Source organism: Protopterus annectens, chromosome 9.part0 (assembly GCF_019279795.1).
Source record: "Protopterus annectens isolate FY-2018-M chromosome 9.part0, PAN1.0, whole genome shotgun sequence".
NCBI lineage: Eukaryota > Metazoa > Chordata > Ceratodontiformes > Protopteridae > Protopterus > Protopterus annectens.
Window position 1 is genome coordinate 1,787,184,038 of NC_056743.1, and position 23,790 is coordinate 1,787,207,827.

A 23,790-nucleotide genomic window follows, 5' to 3' on the forward strand; every position below is an offset into this window, starting at 1 on the left:
AATATGAGTGTCTCAATGTAACTATCTCTGTAGTATGGTGGTCTTCTCAAAAATCTTCCTATAACTAATCAAGGAGCCTGCTGCACAACATCTGGACTGTCTGACTGTCGGAGTTTGGACTGTGAAACATTAAATATCTCATACTGAAATATTAGAGGACAAATTCTGTGATGAGTGGCAAAACAACCATAAAATTATCTTTTTAATCTTGCAGTACAAGGTGCAAAAAGTACAGTTTTGTACCTACCATAAATGTAGATGTCCGATAGGTATGCATCTGCAGTCATAACATATGGGTTGTCCTGCCTGGGTCTGGCCTCGGCTGATGTCGCACTTCACCCGACGTCAGAGCTTCTGGGGTATAAAGGCATCAGCCGATGCCATTTTCCTCAGTGTTTCTTGCCCCAGATGCCAGGTGCCCTCTAGGAAGGCTAAATTTGGATAAATGTAGAAAATTCCAAACAGTAGTAAGCAAAATATATATATACATACAAACAAATACACCATAATAGATTCCCCCAGCTAGCTAAAAGAGGGGTAAGCACCCTAGGAATACCACAGTGGGTAATCCTGACTGCAGATGCATACCTATCGGACATCTACATTTATGGTAGGTACAAAACTGTACTATGTCCTTCAAGGATGCATCTGCAGTCATAACATATGGGTAGAATACCATAGCCAAACTGGGGAGGAGGTACTAAGATAATGATGGTGTAGTTAAGATCCTGTAAAACTGCAGTTGCAAAACCTGCTCGGGATCTGGAGTATAAAGGAAGATTGTAATGCTTGGCAAATGTATGCACAGAGCTCCAAGTAGCAGCTTCTAAAATGTCTTTGGTAGCCACAGGAAAGCTGTAGTGGTGGCTGTGGCTCTTGTGGAGTGATATTTTCAGGAGTTGTCTTTCCATGAAAAGAGTAGCAGAATCGAATGCAATTTCCTATCCATTTTGAAATTGTCTGTTTGGAAATTGCTTTTCCTTGCACTCCAGTTGCATATGCTACCAGAAGCTGGTCAGTTTTTCTGCTGGTTTTAGTTCTGTCCAGATAGTAGCGTAGTTGTCTGTGTACATCCAAGGTGTGCAATAGTTTTCCCCCCCTGTTCTGTGGGTTAGGGAAGAGCGTAGATAAATGAATAGCTTGGTTCAAGGATACCCTGGATACCACCTTTGGCATGAAAGTAGGATTGGTTCTCAGAGACACTCTATCCTGGTGAAAGATAAGGAAAGGCTGCACTGCCATTAATGCCTGTAACTCGGATGCCCTTCTTGCTGAAGTGATTGCTAGAAGGAAAGTAGTTTTCCAAGATAAGAACTGTAAGTCTGCTGATGCTGCTGGTTCAAAAGGGGGAAGTGTTAATTTTTCCAGCACAAAATTGAGATCCCATGCAGGCAGAGGTGGTTTCCTTGGAGGTTTTACATTTTTGATCCCTCTTAAAAATTGTCTGAGGAGGGTGAGAGAAGATAGGAGGATCCATGTTGTACTCTGCTGAAATTGCTGAAGCATGAATCTTAATGGAAGAATAGGACAGGCCATTGTGGAACAGTTCTGCTAAGTATTCTGGGATGTGTGCTAGGTTTGCCAGTGTGACATTTGTACCCTTTGATGCACTCCAAATGAGGAATCTCTTCCATTTAGCTGAGTATGTTTTCTTGTGGAGGGTCTGAGCCTCCAGGATAATGTCCTTGACCCTCTGAGATAAAACAGTTTGGTTTTGTTTTATGCAATTTTCCAGGCAGTTAGCTGCAGCGTTTTCAAGTTTGGATGCAGGGTCTTGTAGTTGTTCTGTGTTAGAAGTAAAGGCCATAGGGGTAGAGGCCATGAGTTCGTCCGAGACATGCTTCTCAGTAGCGGATACCAATGCTGCCTTGGCCAGTCTGGAGCTATCATTATCACCTTTGGCTGTTCCTCCCTGATCTTCAGTAGAACTTTGTACATCAATGGGAGAGGTGGAAAGGCATAAACTGTCAGGGCCTTCCAGCTGAAAGAGTCCACCCTCCAGGCTTGTGGGTGGTATTCTCTTGAGCAGAATTTCTTCAGTTGGTGGTTGAGTGGGGAGGCGAACAGGTCTACCTCTGGCATTCCCCATTTCTTTGTTATGTTTTTGAAGATGTCTGGATGCAGCATCCATTCGTGAGCATCCGTGGTAGTTCTGCTTAAGCTGTCTGCTAGTGAATTCTCTTTTCCTGAATTTGGCCTGCAGTTGAATGTTGAGATTCAGGCCTAGGTTCCACAGGTCCATTGCCATCTGGCATAGAGGGTAGGAATCGTGCCTCCTGTTTGTTGATGTACCACATGACTGTGGTATTGTCTGTCCTTATCAGCAGATGTCCTTGCTGGAGGAATGATTTGAATGCCTCGATTGCATGCTTCACTGCCAGCATCTCCTTTAGATTTATGTGTAGATTCAGCTGGTCTTGAGACCATAGGCCTTGGATACACTTGTCTTCCATGTGCCCCAGCCTAGGTCTGAGGCGTCCGTGGTGATGGTCTGCCTTGGTTGTGGTTTGTGGAAAGGCAACCCTCTGTTGGTCTGGAAGGCCTGAGCCCACCACAGGAATTCCTTTTTCAGGCATGGAATGATTGGTATCATGGTTTCTAGACTGTGTCTGTGTTGAGACCATACATTCCTTAGGTACCATTGTAATTTTCTCATATGCAGCCTGGCATGCGGGATCAAGATTATGCAAGATGCCATGTAACCCAGGGCCTGCAGGACTTTCCTTGCAGTAAGCTGAGTTTGTCTTGTCAAAGCCATGAAGTAGACTGGGAGTTGCTTTTTTTTCTTCTGTGAGAAAAGCCATCTGAGTTATTGTGTCCAGATCTGCACCCAAAATGTTATCCTTTCGGATGGCACTAGTCTTGACTTCTGGATGTTGACTGTGTATCCCAAGGCTTGTAACAGTTGTATGACATAGGCCAAATCCTTTATTATTTTGTCTTGTTGTCCGCTTGTATTAGGCAGTCGTCCAGGTATGGGTAGATCTGAATTCCTGAAGCCTGCAATGTGCAATTACTGATGCCAGGCATTTCGTGAATACTCTGGGCAGTAGATACGAAGGGCAATGCTGAGAATTGATAATGCTCTGATCCTGCAAGAAATCTGAGGTGTCTTCTGCAATCTGGTCATAGGGACGCAGGTATGCCTCCTTGAGATCTAGAGTCACCAGCCAAGACTCCTTGCCCAACATGGGAAGAAGTTGCTGTAGGGTCAGCATCTTGAATTTTGGTACAATGAGATATGTGTTTAGTGAGAATAGGCCTCCATTGAGTTTCTTTTCTTGGTACAAGGAATAGTCTGGAGTAAAATCCTTGGCCTTGTTCCATAGATGGTACCCTTTCTATTGCTCTCATCCTTAGTAAGTTGATGATTTGTTTTAGAGCCTCTGGCTTCTGGCTTGGTGGAAGGTTTGGCATTCCTCTCTTGGTAAAGTGTGGAAGTGAAACCTGTAGCCTTTGTCTATTGTTTGCAATGTCCATTTGTCTCCTGTAATGCAATGCCAGTTTTGAAAATAAAGCTAACTTTCCTTCCAGTTGCTCCCTGGTAGGCGGAATCAGAGCCAAGTCATCGTGTCTGTCCTGTGGAAGTGGTTGTAGTCGCAGCTGTGGCGGTACTCCTCTGGTTGGCAGGTTGCCACTGACGACCCCTGTAGGCACCCCTCGATTGACCTCTGCCTCTTGGGCATCTATTCCTGCCCCTCTGTGCTCTGGCGGTGTCTGGAAAGGACCAATTCTTTGAAGGCCAGTTTCTGCTGAACCTCGGAGGTTGGACCTGCAGAAAATCCATGACTGTTTGCACAGATTTAGCTTTTTCTTCCACTTTCTTTAGAATGTCCTGTGCAGGGGAGCAGCTGATCTAAATGAAGCCTCCAGTGCATCATAGCCACATTTTAAGAAATGATTACTGACCTGCTGAGAGTTGTGTACCAAATCCTGAAGGGACTTGCGGTCTAAAGGTTCAGGAGAGGAAAGCTTTTTATTCAGCTGATCTAACAAAAATTCCTGGTACTGTATCATATGGAATTGACAGTTTAAAGCCCTGGCAGAAAGAGTAGCAGATGTATAAACCTTTTTTCCCCATCTCTCTAATGCTCTTGACTCTCTTTCAGAGGGTAGGGGGTTTTTGGCAGTGGCAGCTGCAAAGTACAGTTTTGTACCTACCATAAATGTAGATGTCCGATAAATATGCAACTGCAGTCATAACATATGGGTTGTCCTGCCTCAGGCAGCCCTCTTCCAAAGTCTGGGTCTGATGTAGCATTTCTCTCCGACGTCAGAGCGGCTGGAGTACATAAGCATCAGCTGACGCCATTTTCTTCAGTGTTTCTTGCCCCAGATGCCAGGTGCCCTCCAAGGAAGGCTGAAATCAAATTGGAAGACAAAACAGGATTCCAGACAAGTAACAATAAGCTAAGAGAAACAGGGATAGGAGTGGACCCTAGGCATAGAGGGGTATGGAGGGAGGAAATCCGACTGCAGTTGCATATCTATCGGACATCTACATTTATGGTAGGTACAAAACGAATGCAACTGCAGTCATAACATATGGGTAGAATACCATAGCTTAGCTGGGGAGGAGGAATGCTCTAGGAAAAGATGGTGTGGCAATCAAACCCTGCAGGACTGAAGCAAAGCCTGCTCTGGATCTGGAGTATAGAGGATTGTAGTGTTTGGAGAATGTATGGCTCCATGTAGCAGCTTCTAGAATGTCCTTAGTAGGCACCCCTCTTAAGAATGCTGTGGAGGTGGCTGTAGCTCTGGTGGAATGTGGTCTGACATTGGCTGGAACAGTCTTTCCGTGAAATGAATAACAGAATCTGATGCAATGTCCAATCCATTTTGAAATAGTCTGTTTTGAAACTGCTTTTCCTTGGACTGCAGGGGCGTAAGCCACAAAAAGTTTGTCAGACTTTCTACTGATCTTGGTTCTGTCCAGATAGTATCGAAGTTGTCTGTGAATGTCCAAGGTATGTAATAGTCTTTCCCCCTTATTCTCAGGATTGGGGAAGAAAGCAGGCAGATGAATAGCTTGATTTAAAGAAACCCTAGAAACCACCTTTGGCATAAAAGTAGGGTTGGTCCTTAATGAAACCCTGTCTCTGTGGAAAATAATGAACGGTGGTATAGCCATTAGGGCCTGTAGTTCCGAAACCCTTCTTGCTGAGGTAATTGCCAACAGGAAAGCTGTCTTCCATGAGAGAAATTGCAAGTCAACTGAAGCTGCTGGCTCAAATGGAGGTAGAGTCAGTTTTTCTAGGACAAAACTGAGGTCCCAGGCTGGCACTGGAGCCTTTCTTGGTGGTTTAATGTTCTTGATTCCCCTGAGGAATTGCCTTAGCAAAGGATGTAAAAAGACAGGCGGATCAGTGTTATATCTAGCTGAAATAGCTGATGCATGTATCTTTATGGAAGAATATGAGAGTCCATTCTTTAGCATATCTGCCAAATATTCCAGGATGAGTGGGATGTTCAGTAATGATGCATCATGTCCCTTTGCTGGTATTCCAAATGCTGAATCTCTTCCATTTTGCTAAGTAAACCTTTCTGGTGGATGGTCTTCGAGCCTTTGTTAGTATCCGCTGAACTTCCTTGGAGAGAGATAGATTGAGATTATTCATGGGATCTCCCAGGCTGTTAGCTGCAGTGTCTGAAGGTTTGGATGCACTGTCTTGAAGTTGTGTTGAGTCAAAAGTAGAGGCCATTGGGGAAGGGCCCACTTCTTGGTGTGACATATGCTCCGTAGTAGTGGATACCAGTGTTGTCTTGGCCAGTCCGGAGCTATTAGGATTCTCTGCTTTGATCTTTAGTAATACTGAGGTCATCAGTGGCAGAGGTGGGAATGCACAGATTTTTAGGGAGTTCCAGTTGAATGAGAGAGCATCTGTTTTCCAAGCTTGTGGATGATATGTCCTTGAGCAGAATTTTTGTAGATGATGGTTGAGGTGAGAGGCAAATAGGTCTACTTCTGGCCTGCCGTGAGCTGTGTGAAGATCTTCGGATGTAACCTCCACTCGTGTGGATCTGTGAAATTCCTGCTTAGGCTGTCCGCCAGCACATTGTCTTTGCCTGGAACAAACTGGGATTGTAACTGAATGTTTAGGCTCAGTGATTTTTCCCAAAGATGCATTGTCAGTCTGCAAAGGGGTATTTATATACCACATCACAGTGGTGTTGTCTGTCCGTATCAGTAAATGGCCTTGTCGAAGTTGGTGTTCAAAGGCCTCGATGGCATGCATTACTGCCAGCATTTCCTTTTGGTTTATGTGCAGATGTGTTTCCTTTGGAGACCATTGTCCTTGTATACACCTGCCTTCCATGATCCAAGGTCTGAGGCGTCTGTGGTTATGGTCTGTGTTATCTGTGGTTTTGAATGACATACCTGTGTTTTGGCTTTACGAGGCCCACCATAGGAATTCCTTTTGTAGGCATGGAATGAGCGGTATGGTTGTCTCTAAGTTGTTGCTGTGCTGAGACCATAGGCTTTTTAGGTACCATTGAAGCTTTCTCATGTGTAGTCTTGCTAATGGAACCAGGAGAATGCAGGATGCCATGTAACCCAGGGCCTGTAGAATCTCCTTGCAGTCATCTGGGTAATTTTTGCCAAACCTTTGAAATAGTGAGTTAACTTCTCTTGCTTGTCTTCTGTTAGGTAAGCCATTTGAGAGGCTGTGTCTAATTTGGCTCCTAAGAAGATTATTTGCTGGGATGGCTGAAGTCTTGACTTTCGGAAGTTGAATCCCAGAGCTTGAAATAATCGTATGACATAGTCCAAGTTTTTGTCAACATCAATTTGTCCGCTTGTATGAGGCAGTCGTCCGAATGGGTAAATTTGGATCCCAATTACTGAAGCCAGGCATTTTGTGAATCCAAATGGCAATGCTGAGAATTGATAATGCTCTGGCCCTGCAAGAAATCTGAGGTATCTTCTGCAGCTGTGTCTGATAGGGACATGCAGGTATGCCTCCTTGAGGTTGCTGTAGAGTCAGCATTTTGAACTTTGGTACTATGAGAAAGGTGTTTAATGCGGACAAATCCAGTATTGGTCTCCATTGAAATTCTTTTCTTGGAACAAGGAACAGTCTTGAGTAAAACCCCTGGCCTTGTTCTTGTTGTGGAACTCTTTCTATTGCTGTCATCCAGTCAGCAGAGATTTGCTTGATAGCCTCTGCCCTCTGGTTTTGTGGTAGGTTTGGCATGCCTTGTTTTCTTGGTAAGGTAAGAAAGTGGAACCTGTAACCTCGGTCTATAATGTCCAAAATCCATTTGTCCTTTGTCAGTCTGTGCCAATTGTCTGCAAACAGAAGGAGCCTCTATTTGTTCCAAGTCATTGAGATTGTGGTTGTGGGGCAGGTGAAACCCCTGTGTCACTTCTTTGGTTTGCTGGCTGCCATTGCCCCTGTAAGGACCTCTGTATTGTCCTCTTCCTCGCCACGTCTGTTTTACCCCTTTGAAACTTTGCAGGATTAGGAAAGGACCAGTTTTTTGAAGGCCAATTCCTACTGAATCTGGGGGGTTGAACCTGGAGGAAATCTTTCACCGTCTGAACTTATTTTGCTTTTTCCTCGATGGACTTTAACACATCCTTAGCATTAGCACCAAAAGCTTGTTCTTTTCAAAGGTGCATCCAGAAGTTTTGCCTTTACATGATCTGGTAGAGGTTGATCTTTTAACCATGCATGTCTTGTCATAGCTGCCCTACATGAAGCTTCCAGTGCATCATATCCACACTGCACGAAGTGATTGCTTACTTGCTGAGAGTTATGTACAGCTTCCTGCAAAGACTTCCTGTCTAAAGGATCAGGAGGCCAATGTTTTCTGTAAATCTTCTAACAGGAAATCCTGATATTGTAACATATGAAAAAGGCAATTCAAAGCTCTCATAGATAAAGTAGTGGAAGTGCAAACCTTTTTACCCCATCTCTAATGACCTAGCTTCCCTGTTGGAGGGCAAAGGATTTTTAGAGGTGGAAGCTGAAACACCTTTAGGTCCCTGGGAAATAGTTTCCAAATCAGCAGTATGGGCCCTGAATAAATGGGAATGTGTTTCAGGGACCCTGTGGTCTGGCTTGGCTGGAGCAGGAGGGAGAGAGTCAGGGGTAACACTAGAGTCAGAATATAAATCATCCAAAACATCAAGCACAGGAGGAATAGCTAAGGGCCTGTGCTGGGGCTTTAGAGAATCCGAAGGTGCTTTCTGGAATCAGAATATTCCTGGCCTTGCCACTTGAAATGTTCCCTCATGGTATGCAGAACTTCCCCAAAAGAGATATCCTCAGGAGGGGAGGCCGAGGGGATGGAATCCTCTGCATCCGAGTCCTCATAGGTCTGGAAGAGCTCTTCCTGGCCATCAGAGTGGACAGAGTCCTCAGAATCTTCATCTGAAGGAGTAGGGTCAGAGGGTTCAACCCGGGGCCTTTTATCAGGAGGGGGCTGGGATCCTCTCTCAGGATGGGCCTGTGAACCTCTAATCATAGCAATTAAGTCATCAGCCATAGTCATAATTTGTGTCTCTGGAGTAGGCTGAGGTAAGGCTTTAGCAGAAAGGTGCTTGGTCTTGCTGGCAGCCCTAGTGTAGGCCTTAATAGACATGGCCATAGGAGGCCTGGCAGCTCCACGTGCAGGAGTGACCTTATCTACAGCAATGGTCTTGGGCATTTCCTCTGTGGAGGAAAATCAATAACTGGCGTCGGAGTGATATCCGAATCGGGTCGTCGGTAATGCAGTGCCTGCGTGGAGTCGGTGGTAGATGCGGGCCGAGGATGTCGGTCCCGGTCTTTTCGTTCTTGGGAGTTTGCGATGTCGGCGGTATAAGCGGGCGTAGTATAAGTAAATTTTTAGCGAAAAATCTTCAGCGAACTCCACCCGGCCTGAGAGTGCGCTTGTTGAAGCGAGCACAGGCTACACAGGCCGAGGCCGTGGTCTGGGCCAAGGCAAGGAAGACAGTAAAAGTGGAAATCCTTATGAGGTATTTGTTTACCACAAGAAAGACAATTGTTAACTTTTCAGTAATTTCTGACATCGGCTGAGGCAAGAAAAGGTCAGCTTTTGATGACGAATCGAAGAATACAGGAGCTGACCGACAACTGATTCTGCTGCACCGCGCGGCAAGAAAGACTGAAGAAAATGGCGCTGATGCTTATGTACTCATCTGACGCCAGAGAGAAATGCGACATCAGCGGCGGACCCAGACTTTGGAATCCGGCCGACCGAGGGCTGCCTGAGGCAGGACAACCCATATGTTATGACTGCAGTTGCATTCTTGAAGGACATCACCCTTTCTGGGTCTGCAGCATGGGTCTTATACAAGTGGAAGTGAGAATCCGGGACCCTGTAATATCTGTCAGGTTTGGCAGGGCGGGAAGAGAATCAGGGGCAGAACTGACATCATTGTATGCATCATCAACAACTGATAGTACAGGTGGTATGGCTAAAGGCCTATGCTGTGGCAAGTGTAAAAAGGTCCTTAGCCTTTTCCTATAATCAGAAAAATCCTGACCCTGCCATTGAAAGTGTTCCCTCATTGAGTGCAAAGTCTCCCCAAAGGAAAATTCTTCAGGGGGGGAGGCAGAAGGAATTGAGTCTTCTGCATCCGAATCCTCATAAGGTGAGTATGGTCCTTCCTGATGGTCTGAAAAATCAGATCCATCCGAGGAATAATCAGAGGAGAGAGGTTCAGGGGGTTCAGTCCTAGGCCTTTTGTCAGGAGGAGGTTGTGAGGCCCTGGTCTGGGTGAGGTTGGGATCCCCTAATCAGAGATATAAGGTCCTCAGCAAGGCTGAGAATCTGAGAACTTGAGGAAGGTCTCTGACAGGAAGTTTTTGTTGGTAAGGCCTTGGAAATTTTAGCTCCTTTAGCCCTGGAGAAGGCCTTAATAGACATAGAAGCAGGGGGCCTAGCTGCCCCACGTGCAGGAGTAGAAATGTCCAACGGAATGGTGTCGGACAATTCTTGTGCACCTGCTTCTTCGGTAGGAATTGCTGTAGCCGACTCAGCCGGGGCCTCTCTGGCCTCGGCTGTCGGAGGTATGTTTTCGGCAGAAGGAAGAACCGAGGACTCGGTTTCAGCCAGAGACACGTGGTTTCAGCGAGACAGCGGGGTGCGTGTCCTTTCGCTTTTTTTTTGGCTAAATGTGGTGTCGAACGTCGGAGTCCCCGACGGCATTTTATATGCAAAAGCGGATCCAAAAAACTCTTCTGCAAACTCCGACCAATGTCTAAGTGTCCGTTGGTTGAAGGAAACACAGGCTAAACAAGCTGATACGTCGTGGTCTGGGCCTAAGCAAGGAAGGCAGTAAGAGTGGAAATCCTTATGAGGTATTTGTTTCCCACAAGTTAAACAATTATTTACTTTGTCTAACATCGGCTGAGGCAAGAAAGAGTCTAGCTTTTTAGAAGTCTTGGTAGCTGAAATCTCTGGATCTGACCAACCGCACTTGCGAACAGCTTCTGCTTTGTGCCGGGCAAGAAAGACTGAGGAAAATGGCGTCGGCTGATGCCTTTATACCCCAGAAGCTCTGACGTCGGGTGACATCAGCCGAGGCCAGACCCAGACTTTGGAATCCGGCCGACCGAAGGGCTGCCTGAGGCAGGACAACCCATATGTTATGACTGCAGATGCATCCTTGAAGGACATCTTAGGCTTCCACATATTCTGTTTATCTTCTTTTTTACTACTTTTTGTGGCTTAATTACTGTTCCACATTCATTTCAATCTGAAGCTATGTTAAATAGCGTGGCAATGCCAAACGTAGCAAATCAAAACCAAGAAAATCTAAAGCTGTTACTGCTCAATGGTAGGAGTCTGAACAAAAAATCTCCAGTCCCTAGAAGCTCTCTTCAGTCTAGAGAATGCTGATGTCTGTGTGGTCACTGAGAAGTGGTTTAAAGCTTCCCTGAGCACATCAACAGTGCAGGGTTATAATGGCCTTACACACATTTAGCCCAGCAACCTCACAGGCAGGGACTAAACATGGAGTTGTCTCAGTTTACATCAAAAATAAATATACCTCAAGGCTGGTCAAAGAAGACAATGCACTTGACCTTCACCATATTCAAATCACCATAGGCAAAATACAATACCACTTCCTTGCAAGCTACAGGTCCCCCGCTAGGACCCAGGAAACCCATATCATGTACTTAAACTTACTGGAAACACTCAATATCCAATCCAATACCATATTCATGGGGGACTTTAATTACCCCACTATTAAATGGGAAGCATATACAACACCAAATGTACAGGCACCGAGATTCTTGGATTTTGTAAATGCAAATTCCCTGGACTAGACTGTCAATACATGCAACCCTACTGGATCTGGTACTCACCAATATGGGAGAGTGCCGCACATCCCCTAGTGTAATGTCTTCTCTGCTAAGGTCAGACCACAAAATCGTCTCCTTTGAAGTAAAAAATAAAACCTGGAACCCCAAGTAACCCTGGAAAATTCAGGTATTACACTAAGGCTAATTTCCAAAGTGGTACCCTGGCAAAATTTTGATCCCCCACAAAACCCTATGGACACTGCTGCCTACACAGAATTGCTCATAGAAACCCCATACAAGCATGTTAAAAGATAGAGGCAGCTGTACCCACCAAGAAAAAGTACAGAACTCAAAAAACAAGCCACTCTAGTGGAATCACACCATCAATAGGCTGTATAACAGAAGGAAGAAAATCATGGCAAAAATTAGGAAGTACAGCACCCAGCAAGATAAAAGTACACTCAAACTAAACAAACAACTCAGAGGACACATAAAGTCTACCAAAGCCAAATTTGAGGTAAGTTTGGCCTCTCAGGCTAAGGATGACCACAAGGCATTCTTTAGCTATGTCCTCAAGCTCAAAGGCAATACACAATAGTGTGCAGAGCTCACTGTTAATGGAGCCACATATTATGAGACAGAAGATATAGCAAACCTACTGGCCGAAAAATTCAGCTCCAACTTTACCCCTTTCAGCTCAACCGTCCCTCAGGAAGTGCCTTCAAATATAACTCCCCCTGTTATCACTAGGGAACAGGTCCTTAATGCTCCTTCTAAGGCCAAGAACATGGCATAACTGGGCCCAGACAATATCCCACGATGCCTGGTAAATAGCAGGAAACATGACATATCAGGCCCTCTGGAATTGCTATTTAATTGTAGCCTGCCAAAAGGTTTTGAGCCTAAGAAATGGAGAACAGCAACAGTCATCCCTCTGCACAAAGGTGGGCCATCTACAGACCCTGGAAACTACAGACCCACAAGTCTCACTAGTCTCATATGCAAAGCCGTGGGAAGAATTATTATGGAAATGATCAATAATGACATAGGAACTCTCCAAACACTGGACCCAACCCAGTATGGTTTCGTCGCAAGCAGGTCATGCCTGTTCAACCTGGTGGACTTCTTTGAAAAGGTCACCAAAGCAATGGATGATGGTAAAATGGTTAACACTGCCTATGGCCAAGGCATTTGACACAATACCCCACTCCAGCACTGCTGAAAAACTCAAGAGGTTAGGTACAAACCCTTATGTCATCCTGTGGATAGCCAGCTGGCTCACAGACAGGACTCTGGAAGTCAGAACTGGGGTGACCACCTCTACAGAGAGGCCAGTCAGAAGTGGAGTCCCTCAGTGATCAGTCCCGGGACCATTCCTTTTTAGCACTTACTTCTCTTAAGTCAAGTCCAATGTCAATGGCCTCTGCCTGATAAATCTGTAGATGACGGCAAATTAGCAGCCATCACTGCCCCCCCCACCAGCACAAATGTTCTCCAGAAAGGGCTGACACTGACAAACAACTGGTGTCAGAGCCATGAACTAAAACTAAATGCATAACAGTATTCTTCAAGAAGTCATTCACCCGTGGTAACTATCATACTGACAATACATCCCTAAAAGTTGACCCAGTAATCATGGACTTTGGGAAACAGACAGTAATCTAGCCTTTGACCATCACGTGTCTACAGAAGTGAGGAAATCATTTTATGTTGTGAAAATTATAAACAAAGGTATGGCATCTAAGTCCAAGGAAGTCACTGTTCCACTGTATTCGGCATTCATCAACCCAGTAGAGTACAATGTCCCCTTTGGTATGTATCTAACCGGGCATATCCAACAAGTGGAACGTCCATAGTGGTTCCTCACTAAAAGAATACAGGGCTTAGGCAACATGTCCTGTGCATACCACCTCAAGGCCCTATCCCTGTATTCTGTCTTCTACAGGCAACTAAGGGAAGATCTATGCCTGGCATATATGGCATTATTAGACCCCGACTAGGAAGGACCTCCTGAATATCTACAAAAAAAACCCAGCACCAGAATCACCTGTTCTAAATGTCTAACCCTGCATGTGATATAAATAGGACCTGCTAGAGAGACAGGTATGTATTCCAAAGATTACCCCATCTCTGGAACAGGCTTCCCAACCCATTTGAAGCAGAGTTCCTTCCTAACCCAATTCAAGTGCAACTTGGACAACTGGATGAGGAACAGGGAATTCATCCCTGGTTTGGCACCTATGTATCCAATGGACACAGACAGCCTGTAAATTGTTCATCTTCCAGGCCCCTACATGTAAATCTTTCATCACCACAGCCTCTGGTAACACTTATCAAGGGTAACAGAACTTATCAGAGATTTGGGATATATGGCTAGGCTTAAAAAGGCCCTTGTGGTCATTAGCCTAGTAAACACCTATGAACCTATACACGAGTGCTGCTAATAAATATTTTTGATGTATTTTACTGTTTAAAAGTAATGTGTTCTACAATGTAACCCAAGTTATTGTTCTCATATACTCTTTGTGTATGCGATTTGGTGTAGCTGGAGCTTTTCTCCAAGGGCCTCTACTGAAAATGGTTACTTTTGGCCCAGTCAGACTTTCCTGGTAAACAAATGTCAATAAACAAATATAAATAATTCGTAGTTAAGCTCATCTGCTTAAACTGCCTTCTAAAGTGGCCTTTACACATTTTTTATGGTTTTGTAAACACGTTGCCTCATGGATTGTTTTCTACTCTAGTTCTGAGGTGGTTTTCAATGTATTTTTTTAAGGTGCTGCACAAGTTTTTGGTAATATTGTTAGTGATGTAAGGGTTATAGGATTTAGTTACATTTTAAAACAGTTTAAGAAAGCAATAAGAAACAAAGTGATCTGAGGCACAAGCCTGACAGGATGCCTTTCACGTTTCTGGAAGTGTAGCATCATCTGCATAATACACCCCACCAAGTGCATTAACATGTTTATAACATGGGCATCTCTATTTTTGTATAAAAAGTTTACTTCAGATAAAAAATATATATATTTTACTTAAAACTCTGTTTTGACATAAAACAGTCCTTGAAACAAAGGTTACACATGCTTTTTAACAGTAAAAAACACATTTGTGTCGCCATTTAAAAAAATGCTGCTGGATTCATGACATCTAAAGTGGGAATTTTTAAGAATGTACATCACAATAACAAACTGCTAAGGTTACAAGTCAAGTATATACCTTGACTAGGACATTCTTCCAATCTTTCAGAAAAAGTGATGTGTGTGTCTGTGTGTGTGTGTCTGTGTAGGCATGCAATAACCAATAGCCAGTACATTCCTACATTCCTGCAGCTGTGATGCTTGATCCCAGCATAATCTGCTAACCCCCTCCTATCATCAGCACGGAAGCATACTATGGTATACTCTCCCACCCCATCTCCAAAGAGGGATAGCTGGTTAAAGCCATTCAGTCTAGTCCCCCCCCCACCAGATAACCCTCTCAGCCAATGCTGCTATTTGAAACCAGATCACCACTGGCATATACATGCACCTTTTTTCTTGTACCAGACAATCTCCTAATCACAAGTTTTACAAGTTTTGCCCAAGTACTACATACAAACAATGTCACTGCTTAAAAACTTAACAAGGCATTCACCCTTTCATACAGTTAGAGAAAAAAATGGTAACATTTTAAGCGCACAATCTTGCTAGATAAATAAAAGAAGCCGTCCAAGCAGAAGTGATATCCCCGACACAGACACATACATACACACCCACACACACATGCAGTCCATAGCTCAAGAAATGTAGACAAAGTCTACAATAATGTGGAGAACAAAGGCCCAAATATAGGGACAGATTTTAAATAAATGTTCTTAAAAACTTAGGAAGTTGTTAGAATAACAAAAGTTACCATGCACTTTCTGAATGAAATGAAATCTGAAATTCAAACGTATGCCATTATTTAGAGATGTCGATCTTCCATGATTTGTCAGAAAATCATACATTTTATGAAGAACTGCCCAAAAATATGAGGCAAAAATCTCAACAGCTCAGAGATATGATACAGGCGCGCACAAACATGCACACAAACACACACACACCCAAACAAACACTCTCCACTCGGTCAGCTGTCTTCCCATCTTCAAATATGTAACATACCCCCACGACCCATTACTCACAAATACACAGCTCTTAAATCATCATGTACACCCAGTGTGCAGTGCATAGGGAAATGACAAAATGCACACTACCCTACCAAAAAATTACTTTTTATTTTAGTGTGATGTGCAGTACAACATCAAGAACTCAACCAACTGAAAAACTGCAAACTCATGATGAATGTCCCAGCACCTGCCATTCTGTTACTTCCAAAACTCAGTGACACAGAAAAGCATAAATAGACTTTCTGCCCCTAGAAGCATGTAATAATGGAAACTAATTCCTGCATAAAAATCTTCACGGAACTCAAAGCAACAATATCCCAGTACAAGACAATGGGTTTTGGCTGTGTGTATCACTAGGTCTAATTTCATCACAAAACACTACAACCCTCTTGAGGGGCTAGAAAAAAGAAGTTATGTCTTACCATAACATTCCATCTGTGCTGCTGATCTTCTTTCATTCACCACTGATGGGTTCGGTTCCGAGCCCTCGGAACTGAGTCGGCCTAATACCAAGCTCATACCAGCCAAAAAACTCTTGAGCTAAGCTTTTACCCATAGTGCCATTCTCCCTGTTACCTCAGATCGAGTCTGCCCATCTTGTATTAGTAAAGCAGAGGCCATTTCTGCACAAATGCCCTAACTCACCACTTGGACCCAAAGCATCCCCCATGAGCCTTTGGGGGGGAAGGAAGGGGGGGGAGTGATGAATGAAAGAAGATGAATAACACAGATGGAACGTTATGGTAAGACATAACTTCTTTATCTGATGTTGTTAATCTTCTTTCCATTCATCACTGATGGGACAGAATCCCCAGCTGCCTTGTGTTCCTTGGACGGCCCTTATCGAAGACCGTTCCTGAGCACTACTGAGCTGAAGGCAGCTCTCCCTCTGGAGACCACATCCAAATTGTAATGATTAAAAAAATGTCGGGGTTAGCCCATGTGGCTGCTGCACAAATATCCATAGAGGCTCTTGAATGGAAGGCTACAGACGTTGCCATAGATCTGGTAGAGTGGGCTTTAACATTCTGTGGTATAGTTTTTTTTTTTTTTTGCAAGTGAATAGATGAAGCATATGCATTCCCTTTGCCATTTAGATAAAGTGATCTTGGAGACAGAATTTCCCATTCTAGGTCCAGAGAAGGAAATGAAGAGCTGGTCAGTTTTACGTACTGCTTTGGTTCTGCCTAAATAAAACCTCAGTTGTCTGTGTACATCCAAACAATGTAAACAGTATTCCCCTTTATTAGTAAAACTTGGGAAAAATACTGGCAAATCAATGGTTTGATTGATAGAAAAATCTGAAATAACTTTGCGGAGAACAGATGGGTTTGTCCGGAGTGATGCTCTGTCTTTGTGGAAGATTAAATAGGGCCTTTTTAATGCATAATGCCAGAAGCTCTAAAATTCGTCTGGCTGACGTGATGGCTACCAGGAAAAGGGACTTCCAAGATAAAAATCTGAGGTCACACTTTGCTGCAGGTTCAAAAGGAGGTTGAGTTAAGGACTGTAGAACTAACGTGAAGTTCCATGGCTCTATGGGTTGTCTGATTGGAGGCCTAATGTGAGAGATCCCTTTAAGAAAGGTTTTGCATAACAGAAAAAAGATGAGGGGACAAATATCTAACCCATCATGAAAGTTAGAGATAGCCACTAGATGTACTCATATGGTAGAAACTGCAGCTCCATCTTGGAAGAAATTTGACAGATATTGTAAAACTGCTATAACTGGAGCAGAGTACAGTTCTAGCCTCCTTTTCTTAGACCAAATAAAGAACCTCTTCCATTTGTCTAGATATAGTCTTCTGGTGGATGGTTTGTGACAGGCCAGGATAATGTCATGTACAGGTGAAGGAAAGTTATCCTTCCTGGCAATTAATGGAAGTGGCGAAACCAAGCTGTCAGTTTGAGACTGGATAGGTTCAGGTGACTCCATCCTTGGGGGTGAGAAATCAGGTCAGGGAAAAGGGTCCAGAATCCACGGTCAACATAACAGATGAGGCCGAAAGAAGGGGAACCAAACTTGTCAAGGCCAAAAGGGGGCTATGAGGATGACTTTGCATTTCAACCGAATACCTTTCTTTATGAATTGGGGAATCAGAGGGATGGGGGAATAGGCATATAGCAGTCCTGTGGGCCAATTGTGAATCAGAGCATCCCACAGGGACTCCCATTGAGGGGGGAATAGAGCAAAATAGCTGCTGAATTTGTTATTTGATGGGGAGAAGAATAGGACGCAGCAAGGCTGGCCCCAATGGCTGAAAATTTCTGCCGCTATGTTGGGACTGAGGGATCACTCGTGAGGCAGGAGAATACATCTGCTCAACTTGTCTGCAATCACATTGGAATTCCCAGGGATATACATTGCTATCAGAAAACGGTTGGAAGCTATCGCCCACTGCCAAATTTTCATGGCCTCTTGACACAGGGGATAGGACTTGGTTCCTCCTTGCTTGCTGATATACCAGACTACTAACATGTTGTCTGACTGAACTGTGATCATACCAGAAGGAAGAACAGATTAGAATGCTTGCAACGCTAACAGCACCACTCTCATTTCTAGAACTATGATATGCAGGTTGGCCTCCAAAGTGGACCATGTGCCTTGGACTGTCTTTACCTGGAAATGGTCCCCCCCACACTATCAGGGAACCAACTGTGGTCATGATGGCCTTGGGTTGGGGGAGGGGTGGAAAGGACAACTCCAAAGTTCTGTGTCTGGCCTCATCCACCAAAGAAGGTCCTGCTTACAACAACTGGTTATCTGAATTTGAAAGCATAGAGGGTGATAATTCAGAAACCATGGAGATAGCAGAAGCCATTGAAGTATTCGCATATGCAGTTTCACAAGAGGTACTATTGGAACGGAAGCTGCCATGGATCCTAAAACCTGAAGAACATCACTTGGTGAGGCTTTGTTTTGACAGAGTATCACTTGGAGCTGAAGCCTCAACTTCTGAAGTCTGTGAGCTGGGAGAGACACCAGACAAGAGCGGGTGTTTTAGACTGCTTCAATGAATTCTATGTTCTGAGTTGGAGCAAGGTTGGATTTCTCCCAGTTTATCATTATCCCCAAAAGTCTCACAAGGGAAAGAGTATATTGCAGGGCTGTTACCATAAGATGCTTGGTGGGAGCGGTAAGGAGCCAATCGTCCAAATACAGAAACACCCAGAATCCTTGCAGCCTCAAGTGACCTGTGACCACTGCCATGCACTTTCTGAACACTCTAAGGGCTGTAGAGAGTCCGAACGGCAGGGCACAAAATGGTAGTAATTGACTCCTAGCCAGAAGGGAAGTAGACTCCTGGAGTGTTTGTCCATTTTGATGTGGTAATATGCGTCCCGGAGATCTATCAAGCACATCCAATTGCCTTCCCTTAGAAAAGGAAGAATGGACTGAACCGTGACCATCCGGAATTTCGTTTGGGTAACGGACTTGTTCAAATTGCTGAGATCCAGGATTGGTCTCCAAGCCCCTGTCTTTTTTGGTACCAAAAAGAATCTTGAGTAGAATATGGATCCACAATGGTCTGGTGGGACTATTTGGATGACACTTTTTTTGACACAGCTTGTTTATTTCTGCAGCTACTTCTTCCCTTTGACTGGGTGGAACATTGGGAAGTTTTGTCAGAAGTTTTGGATAAGTGATGAGGGGAATTGGTGTAGCCTCTGGTTATGATCTTTTGCACCCAATGGTCAGAAGTTATTGAATGCCAGGCAGCGTGATGCAGACAGAAACGGCCCCCAACCGCTTCCAGAGGAAAGTAATCGGGTTTGCTCTTCAGAAGCACTGGTAAGGCTACCCAGAAAAAGAATCTCTGGGTCCCTGATTACGCGGACCCCCTCTAGCTAGTTAGGGGCATCTTCCAGAACTGTTAACCCCCCTCTGCCCCTGGAGTATCATCGCCACGTGTGGCATGGAAAGGACCCTGAGATTTTTTGTGCCACATTTTTCCGCTCCTCTGCTTCCTGGAAAAGGAAAGTTGAGGACTGGAAAAAGTTGACCTACAGCAGACAGGATCTTACCATCCTGCTCACACCTGGTCAGGGTGTCTTTCACCTTGGGGCCAAAAAGGGAAGATGCTTCAATTGGAGCATTCAGGAAGGAAGACTAGAACGGGTACGTGAAGTCACAGAGGTGCATCCGGACATGAAGTTTCATAACTATCCCTGAACCCGGCGCTCTAGCTGCCCCTTCAGTTGCATGTGAAAGCAACCTCATGTACAAATTGGATATTGATTCCAGGTTTGTGAGCTGTGAAGCAACTTTTTCCCTTACCTTGTCAGACACCTGTCCTGCGAGTGTTGCAGAGAGTTCAGAAACAAAGTCTCTTTGGAGCTTCGTAAAAAGTGCCAAGTAATTCAGAGACCACATGACAAAGGTTACCGAAGCAAAAACTCGTTTCCCTAATCTATCCACAGCCTGAGACTCTCTGTTGGGCGGATGAACAGTATAACTCTTCGGCGTGATCCTTTTTCGTGGCCGCAACCACCACCACCATAGCATCGACTGGTAAACCTCTTGACCAATCTGGGTTTTCCTCGTTGGGGGGGGGGGGCAGTATCTTGTCAGATCTCTGAGGGATTGACTCACCAGAATCAGGGTTCTTCCAGGTGCGCTGCACCACGAGTTGTACCAGCTCACCTGCAGGCAGGGTCACCCAAGAGGTGGACAGCCGGGCACGGAAAGCCTGCAGAAACATGGACTCCACGGAAAAAGGGTAAGTGGGCTTCCAATCACCTCTCTATTTTAACATTTCAAGGATGTCCCCAAAGGAGACATCATCAGGGGGTGACTGTAAGGACACTTCACCATCATCAAAATCCATATCCTCTGTCAAGAGACTCTTTGAGGGAGTCTACGTGCTTCCTCTTGCACGATCTCTTCCATGAGGGCTCCTCAGCGGGGGCTTCAGAAGAGGACTCGGAAGAGGGGGCACCCTGTAAAGGGGTCTCCTGCGACTTTCCTGCCCAGTGTCCCGAAGCAGTGGCTTGTGTCAGCTGTAGCTCAGGAGGAAAAAAGATCTGGGGTTCCAACATCAGTGGAATGCTTCCAGAAGCAAGTGCCCTCTCCATAGCTCAGAAACCAGGTCCGCCTGAAGAGGGATGGGAGTCTGGAACCGAGAAGGACCTCGGAACCGGGGTCACACCCCACTCCATCGAACCCACTCCCGAGGGTGGAGCCTCAAGCAGGATCGATGCAGACAGAACTCCCGGTACTGTGGACGGAACCGTAGACACACTCGGAGCCATACCACGAGCCAAAGAGCCCGCAGCCGAATCACAGGGTTGAGGAAGGCCCAGTTCAGAGGGGACCGAAGGCCAAAGCAACAGTCCCGGAGCCCCAGTGAGGTCCACTACAAGCGTCCAGACCGGGGGGGGGGGTCCAAAAAGGACGAAAGAGCTGAAGACTTTGGAACCAGTATGGTCAAAAGAGGAGAGTAGAATGGAGTCCGTGGAGAAACCAACCCAAGTCCCACAGGTGGATGGGTCCTAGACAGAGTGGTTATCCCCCTGGCTATCAACAGCTGATCCACAAGACGCACCACGTCAAACTCAGAAAGGCTCCTGGAGGATCTAGTGGATACTCCTGACGGGGAGTCAGGTAGTTCTAGGAATGGACTGTATACTTGCCCTAGAAATGGATCTGCTGATGGACAGCATTGGGTCTGTGGTGTGGAATCTACCAGCACCGATGTCTCAAGTTTGGAGACCGGAAGATGTGGCATCAAAATTTTGCTATTGGAACCGTGAAAGGACTTGGTGACAAAGGGGCACTAGGAGCCGATACAGAAGCTTCAGTAGCAAGCGTAATCGCAGAGATAGGCATCGAAGGCATGCACTGTGCTGAAGCGGCACTTGGTGCTGAAGTTGTAGTAATCTTTGGAAAGTCAGTATTCGGTGCCATAAACAGTATTGGAGCCGAAGTTGGCGCCGATATAAGAACAGTTGTAGTCGGAGTGGAAGAGGCCGCTGCTGATGGTTCCCAATGGTGGAGAGGGAACAGAGTGGGACCTTTTCTTATCCTTGGTTGGAGGGGATGCAACCTCCATCGCAGAAAGGGCCTCTGAAAAGGGCAACTTAAGGAGGCCCTTCAGAATCAGTTTGTTTTTGCACTTGTTCAAGGTGCGCTGACTAAAACTTTGACAAATCACACAATGCGGTTTCACCAAAAGATGGGGCACCCCCAAACAATAAACACAGTCATCATGGGAATCACTGTTAGGCAGTTTACCCTTACATGAAGTACAATGTTTAAAACCTGACGTGTCCTTTTTATCAGACATAATGAACAAAATACACAAAAGTCAGATAGAAAACTAAGGCAAAGAGTTCTACTATATCTATGTCTAAATATTATATCAAAAACACACAACAAGCCAGATGAAAAAGGGAGAAAAAGAAATACCAACAATGGTATTTAAGAAATACCACAAGGGTAGGAAAAAGGCCGTACCATCAATGGAACTTAAAAATTACCAAAAGGGTAAAAAGGTCTATAGAAAGCTTCAAAGTTAAAGAAATATAAAAAATACCAACAAGGAATAAGAGATAGATAAAATATCAAAAGTTTTCCACTTAGCTGAGAGTGTGGCTTGAATGGAGCTTTACGTCTACATGGCAAATGAGATCTGAGGTAACAGGGAGAAGGGAAGTATGGGTAAAAGCTTAGCTCGAGAGTCTTTTGGCTGGCGCGAGCTTGGCATTAGGCTGATTTGGTTCCGAGGGCTCGGAACCGAACCCATCAGTGATAAATGGAAAAAGGATTAACAACATCAGATCAGATATTAACTCAGTTAGGAAATAACTACTTGGCCAATAAGTCTGCCCTTTTCTCTGACTACCGGATAAGTAGATAATCCTATTTACTAACATCTGTCTTTCCCTTAAGGTACTCATAAGGAGAGACAGGTCTATTCCTAGGACATTAATCACACCCAACTCACTCATAGTAGACAGTTATATGGGCTACGCTTACACTTTGTACTTAAAACATTTATTTGCTGCTGCTGCTATTAAGCAGGAAAATAAAGTATCTTGTAATCAGAAAGATGGTACAATTGACACTTTTTTGAATTAATGTCATTTAACACTCATCAGCCTCCAGCACACTGGTATGATCACTCAAACTGACCTTGCAAAAATTAACATTCCATTTTTTTTTTTCAACTGAGCTATTGATTATTTAACATTTAAAAAGGAAAAGAAAGGACCTAGTTTCCTATATGCCAAACAGGGTTGCAAATATTTTCTTAATTGCAGCACAACGCATACCCCATTTCAAGGAAGATCTGTCTGAACTGTGTCCGGACCTTCATTAATGGGTGCAGATGTCCACACTCAGGGATGACTCCAAGGGCATCAAAATTGTAAGCCTTGAAATTCTTGTCACGCCAAGATCCACTAACAAAGGAGAGAAAAAAAAGAAACCTTTTAATCTCAAAGATGAATTATAGTTTACATTAGCTTCAATAAAGGATAACTTTATCACATACCAATGATAACAAAAAAACTATTCGTTCTTTAATGGGAATAATAAAAGCAAACTTCTAATGTATATAATTTCTCAAAAAACTTCACTTTTACTGATATTTCTCAAAACTAACACAACAGAGATCTACAATAACATTTATTTTGACTGTACACCTGCGTTATGTTATATATAAACTATTTCTGAATGACTGGAATTGATTCCTTTCACTTCAACAGCATCATAGAAAGAAGGTCAAGATGGCAATTGAAATATTTTGTGAAACTGCTTCATGAGGAACACATGAAATCACTCTTGGATAAGACCATGATGGACATAGTACTAAACGGTTTAAAAAGCCATTAACAAAAGACAAAGACTACATCACAATATTTATGTTACAGCCTTAATAACCACATATACTACTTAAATATGCATATTCAGAATAGCTTTATTCATACAACGGAGGTACTCCATATCTCTTCGACATGGATATTGGCTCCTGATACTGAATCCTGAGGGGATCACCTCTGTGGCTCTGCTTGACAGGGGCACAGGAGAATAATTTTTTTGGGTGGTGAAAGCCAGGGTACCTTTTTGGCTAGGCTTATAAAGGCCTTAGGGCCAATAGCCTAGTACCTACCTATGAACTTATGATCGGCTCCCTTCAGAGGCATTCTGATAGTGTCTCTTGTATGGGCATTCTTTTGTCTCTTACTTTTGGGAGTCTTCATGAATTGACAAAAATACTTTGACTTTAAGAATGCCTGCTACAGTGCAGACCTTGGACACTCTTCAATGTCAGTTATTCTTACCCACATTCAGGGCTTAGGAGACCATAATCTTTGGCCACCTGGTTTAGAATGCAGCAAAGTATTTAAAACGTACAGTTTTGTACCTACCATAAATGTAGA

At 44.3% G+C, this 23,790-nt stretch overlaps 1 protein-coding gene across 1 annotated transcript in view; it reads right to left on the reverse strand.

Moving 5' to 3' along the window:
* Positions 1-23,790, reverse strand: part of FARSA (phenylalanyl-tRNA synthetase subunit alpha) — a 529,543-nt gene that overhangs the window by 275,975 nt on the left and 229,778 nt on the right. Inside the window, exon 6 of the mRNA XM_044084657.1 lies at positions 22,681-22,809. Within this exon, the coding sequence (XP_043940592.1) occupies positions 22,681-22,809 (129 nt within the window). The remainder of the gene's footprint in view (positions 1-22,680; positions 22,810-23,790) is intronic.